Source organism: Erythranthe guttata, chromosome 6, assembly GCF_056151865.1.
Source record: "Erythranthe guttata isolate IM_541 chromosome 6, IM_541, whole genome shotgun sequence".
Taxonomy (NCBI): domain Eukaryota; kingdom Viridiplantae; phylum Streptophyta; class Magnoliopsida; order Lamiales; family Phrymaceae; genus Erythranthe; species Erythranthe guttata.
Window position 1 is genome coordinate 13,041,176 of NC_142538.1, and position 5,999 is coordinate 13,047,174.

At 33.8% G+C, this 5,999-nt stretch overlaps 1 protein-coding gene across 1 annotated transcript; it reads right to left on the reverse strand.

Annotated features, from left to right (window-relative positions):
• Positions 1-1,466: 1,466 nt before the first annotated feature.
• LOC105962669 (peroxidase 5) lies at positions 1,467-5,001 on the reverse strand. The gene is made up of 2 exons (XM_012986982.1): positions 4,879-5,001; positions 1,467-1,817 (listed from the first exon to the last, which is right to left on the reverse strand). Exons 1-2 carry the CDS (start codon positions 4,999-5,001, stop codon positions 1,467-1,469), a joined length of 474 nt encoding a protein of 157 aa, XP_012842436.1.
• Between the last annotated feature and the right edge of the window lie 998 nt (positions 5,002-5,999).

The following is a 5,999-nucleotide window of genomic DNA, read 5'->3' on the forward strand; positions in this document are numbered from 1 at the left end:
AGTACATAGTCAAGTTATCATTAGATAAGCCCTAAGCATTTCTAACAAACTGATTAAGTTCCTCATTAATAGCATTAATCCATAAGTTATATTCCAATGCTTCTGTGATATTCTAAGATTAAATGGAGGAAACAAAACATGATGCATCATAATCAACACATAACGTGGACAAAGAAGTCAGTTTTACCATCTCTCTGTAGTTTACCTTTTCCTTACCCCTTGTGCGCATTTTATCAAAGACATCTCCAACAACTTGTGAGGTTGGGTGATTCTTTTGAATTTTGTTAGATGGCTCTTTTCTGCGCACATCTATTCTTTGAATATCTGTATCTGAATCATATTCATATGTATCTGCAGAAACTGGACAGATTGTTGTTGAATGTGTTGTTTCACTTGGATCAACACTTCTTTACTACTCACTGATTTTGATGTGGATGTTGTAGTCAACTTGTCCTTGTTTGGTACATCTTCAGGTGCATGTGACATATCTCCCATAGCAGAAGTGAAAGATACAGAAAATAATTGTAGCATCTCTCGATAATCCACTCTATCTTTTGTCCTAGTTCTTATCCCATCAGATTAATCACCCATGACTTGAGAAATTGGGTGATTCTTTTGTATTTTGTTTGGAACTTGTCTTACCGGAGGATGTGTATCATATTCACTCACCTTTATTTCAGAATTTTGATTAGATTCAATATCTACTGGATTTCCTAAGTCAAGTGTCACTTCAGATGTTACAACATCTTCTCCATCATTTGGTGCAGATTGAGGAAAATAACTTTCTATTCATCGATCCATTATTTCAGCTATTTGATCTTCTCCGATCTTGCTTGCAAGATCAGAAACATCATCAAAAACAACGTTTACGGTTTCTTGAATACTCATAGTAGGAAGATTATACAGTCTATAAACATTACTATTCACACAATATCCAAGAAACAAACCTCTATCATTTCGAATGTAGCACACACATCCAAAGACATGATTTTTTTTTTGAGATTAGATTGCTTACTATTGATTATCTCATACGGTGTCATTCTCTCAAACAAACACGATTATATATATATAACAACCCATGTTTAAAGCTTCAACCCAATTTTTTTAAGAAATATTTTGTGCACATAACATGATATGGACCATTTCTAGAAAAATCATATTCTTTCTTTCTGCAACCTCATTTTTCAGTGAAAGTTCATGAAAAATACCCTTTTTAGCTCAAAATAAATTAAATGAAGAATTTTCAAATTCTTAATTCTCCATGATCAGTTCTAATTCAACCAAAATTGACACCATAAATTAATGAATCAAACTTTAACAACACGGTACCATGAAAATGTAAGGAGATAGGTAAATCAAAGCTAATTTGAAAAAATTAATACGGCATGCATGCATGCAAGAACTGAATATTATGATAAAAATATATTTAGAAATCAACCATATCCATATGCATATATGGTCAATAATCAGTTGACGAGGCGGCAGTTTTCCCTGATCTCGCCCTGAGTGCCGGTGAGTATGACAGTCTTGCCCATTTTGACCATTGCAGCCGCGAAGTTCTTAGCCCATGCAGGACCGTTCTGAGCATTTTTCAGCACAATTTTGGAGGTCAAAGTGCTTGTCATAAGAACCTGATCCGACGTAAGAAGACCCTTTTTCTGCTTCAACAACTCGTAGTACAAATTGTCCAAACGTTTCGGAGTGATGATATCCTGATTCACCGTAGGGTTCACTCTTGGTGGACCTGTGGCATTAGCAACGGGCGTTGGGCAGATTTTTCTCAAGAAAACGGTGTACTTAGGGTCGAGAGTGGGACCCTTTCTTGTAAAACAAAAGCAATTAAACACATATATAATAGTAGCTAGCTAGCTAGTGTTAATACGTACTCAATTACATTCGTATGTATATATGAAGATGCATGATGAATACATATTATAAAAACTGAAATGATTTGTGCGGGCGACATTTAATTGTGCATAATTTTTTTTTAATTCTTCAAAAATCAAAAGGTAAATATTCTCACAAACTCTCTCAAACTTTTGGACTTTTTCAGATCCCGGCCGAGACAACAACAGATCGGAGGTAATTTCTACATTTTTTTAATTGTTTCGTTACGTAAATTACGATTATTGATTTTTTCTTAAATGAAGCATCTGGTAGTACTCGCGTAATTCTACACGAGTACAATGGAATTACTCGTGTAGAATCACGTGAGTAGATGAATGTAATTTTTGTTTTTTGTTTTTCTTTTTTTTGAAAATACGCATGTTTTGATTGAAAAGTATTAAAAAATAATGGAGGTCGTATGTTATTATGCCAACAAGGGGGTTGTGCTCGTGTCAAACCACACGAGCTAAGTTCATCGAGCTCGCCTAAAATCACACGAGCTCCATTTAGTTTACCTTTTTTTTTGTTGCTCGGGTGAGCACACGTGAGCAGATCTATTGTCCTCGCGTGCCTGCACACGATGAAAATTGATCTGTTCGCGTGTTTTCACACGAGCAACTTTAATTTTTTTTTTTTAAGTAAATATTAGTTCAGTTTTTATGTTAAATTATAGATGGCCGGAGGTAGAAGGAAAAGTTAAATAAGTCAAGTTTCGGGAAAAAGTAAGAGTTTGATGAAAGTTTTGGGTGGGAAGTCGAACAATCTGGATGATCCGGATCGTATTGGAGATCAGGGAGTTCTTGCATCCGATCTTATAAGGAAGGCGACGGCAATACAACCACAATGACTTGATTTGATGATGCCCCATGCCCAGTATCTCCATCTTGTACCCGGGAGGGGTAGGGGATCGAGGGTTAGACAGTAGAATGGTTATGACTCTTTTAATATTATTACTATTGTTTCCATTTCCATTAGTTCAGTATTAGGATGATGGTTACTCGATTTTCTATTTTGATTGTGTTGAAGAATTACTCGATTTTCTATTTCGATTGTGTTGAAAAATTACTTAGTTTTCTATTCATGATGTGCTCAAATATTACCCGGTTTAATATATTTATTAAGTTGAAACCATAAAATGGAATTTAAAATAAAAAATAAAAAAATAATGATACTCGTGTAATTCTACGCGAGCAAACGCTCTCTGTTCACGTAAAACTACGCGAGCAACTCAATCTTGGGAATTACATCTTGCAAGAGAGATTTATATATAGTGCGTACAAAATAATCCAAAACCCTTAAATTTGGACTTCTGATTAACAACCTCTAAGTTTGCTCTTGACAGGTTTTACCTTGTCTAGTGACTCTACGTGCTTCAGGCTCGGAGTTATTTTCAGATATTTGGCCTTTAAATCGGCTTTAATTTTGACAGATATTACCACGTCTTGACTCAATGAGCTTCAGACTCGAAGTTATATTAACTATTAGCCTCTAAATCGGCTTTCTTGTCTCAACGAGCTTAGGCTCAGAGTTATATTTAAGCAGCAATTCAGCAAGTATATAAACTATATATGTGTATATACACGAATGCATCATATCCTTTAAGAAATGATAGCGTATAAAATACCGAAGTATTTGCTTTTCATTATCATTTGTCTTTTCGACAATAGATTGAGAATCTGGATTTTCGTAAAATAAAATAAAAAGAAAAATACGAAAATAGCAAATCTCTATCAAGCAAAACCTCGTACTGATAATGTGTTATAGAATAAACCCTCTATTATAATCATATAACTCATGAATATTACTGGAATAGAAAATATTAAAATATTTTGTAATATAAACTGACGAAAAGAACTTTTACTAAACTTAAGAAAACCTTTGAAGATGACAAGAATTGAGAGAATGGAAGTCTATATATTATTATTCATTCACGATGTACACATATTTATACAGATTGGAAACAAGCTTCCTCATGCTAGCCAATAAAATAAGTAAAAGGAGAAGATGACACATAGCAATCAAACTTAGTCCAGAAGCAATGGATATATATTATAATAATCCGGTTGTTTTGTCTTACTTAATATATTCTTATATTTTTTTCTCCTTATTTGATGTGGGCAGGGGTGGAAATTTGGACGGATTGGGTCCGTATTATCACTTTCGCGAAAATTTCAATTTGTTTCCCGAACTGAAAAATTCCAATTTGGATCGAAATAAAATTGTAAAATCCAGATATTTGAGTTTCAGAAATTGGATAAAAAATTGCTCAAAAAGCAATATCTTTTAATTGGAATCGGCGTTATTCAAAGTTCCACTTTTTGCATCACCAATAATACAAAAATACACAATATTTGGAATTTTCGGAAATATTTTCAAACATTAAAATTGATTCGAAAAACTGGAATCTAATAAGCATTCTGATTCATTTTCAAGAAAAATCAGAATTTGGGAAGAAAATTTGAATTTTCGGATCAAAATCGACGGGGTTTGAAATTTTTGTTCCCATTTCTAACCCGAAATGTGTGACTGTGATTTCTCTTTTTATTGAGTTTAATGTCATCTTTTTTATTTACTGAGTAGCTATTCGAACAGGTATCACTTGGTCACGATGGTGTTCGTGATATTGAAGGGAATGAGCTTCCTCGTTTGGTTTACGTGTCCCGAGAATAAAATACCAGGTTTCGAGCATCATAGGAAAGTAGGGGCCATGAATTCTCTGGTTAATCTTACTTTTCAGTATTTTAAACATATACATAAGTATAAAGGGTTTATTAGGGATAACCCCCTTGTTTATATTTTCTAATGAGGTAGATCCAATTAATTTTTCCCTTTTTGAGAGACAACTAAATTTGCCAACTTGGCAAAATATATTATGTAATTTCCCTTTAATACCCCTTTTTTATTTTGTTTTATTTTTGAACGGTATTTACTTCCTTAACTACGTGATATGAGATTGCTGATACGTTGCCTAAAATCACGGAATAAAATTACGTGAGTATATTGGCGGTTTCTATCAAATCTTGTACAACCGGTTTTGAAGAATTTATCCAGCGTTTCATCGTTTTCCATCGGATTTGAAGATAGGTTTGGATTTGAGCGTTCATCGTTTTTCATCGTTTTCCATCGTTTTTCAATGAGCTGGATCGTTTTCAATCGGGTTCGGATTTGAACCGGTTTTGAAGAATTTATCCAGCATTTCATCGTTTTTCATCATTTTTTAACCGGCATGGAAATAGGTTCGGATTTGAGCGTCCATTGTTGTCCGTCGTTAAGCAGGTATGAATGTGTTTTTTTTTTAGTTTTTTTTCGGTTTTTTTTTTCGTTTTTATTTTTCGCTGTATTTTTTCGTTTTTATTTCGTTGTTTTTTCGCTGTATTCGTTTTTAAGATTTGTGTTGATACGTTGATTATATTGGTAGTAAAGTAGATCGTTTCTTAAAAAAATTACGTCGTCACATATACATCCTTATTTTGGCTGATGATGTTTGTTTGGAAGAGGATTCACAGAGTTGGCAGAGGATGGTTCACGCAGTCGGACCAGAGTTATTTTATATGAGTGTCGTAGTTGGTTTACGCAATAATCGAGTGATAGTTGGTTTATTTGTTTATAAAAGTTGATTTTAGTGTCCTCGGTAGTACATTGAAATACATTTTCGTAGTCTTTTTCAACTGATTGTATGGATTATGCATTTTCAAGTTTATTTTTGATGATGTTAATTTATTGTCATTCAAATGTATTTGCAGTCTATTTAATCATTTTTAGTATTCAGCATTTTTAAGTTCGTTTCATGATTTTAGGTTCATATGATGCTGAAGTTGTTATTTCTGATGATGATGGAATATGGGGTGGGGGTGAACTAGTTGGAGCCGTTGATGCCACTGGAAGTGAGGCATTGAATGCAGGCTTTGTCCAGTTGTTCGAAGAAGAAGTCGACTGCATTCCTGATGATAGCAATGAGGACATAAACTAAATGAATTCAAATGATTCCGATGGTTGTTATTTTCCAAACCACCCTAAGATTTGATATGTTTAATTAATGTCGTGTTTACATGTAATGGCTCGGTAACTTCGGTTAAGTGTTAAACCGTTGTAATACAGTAGTATACTATTAA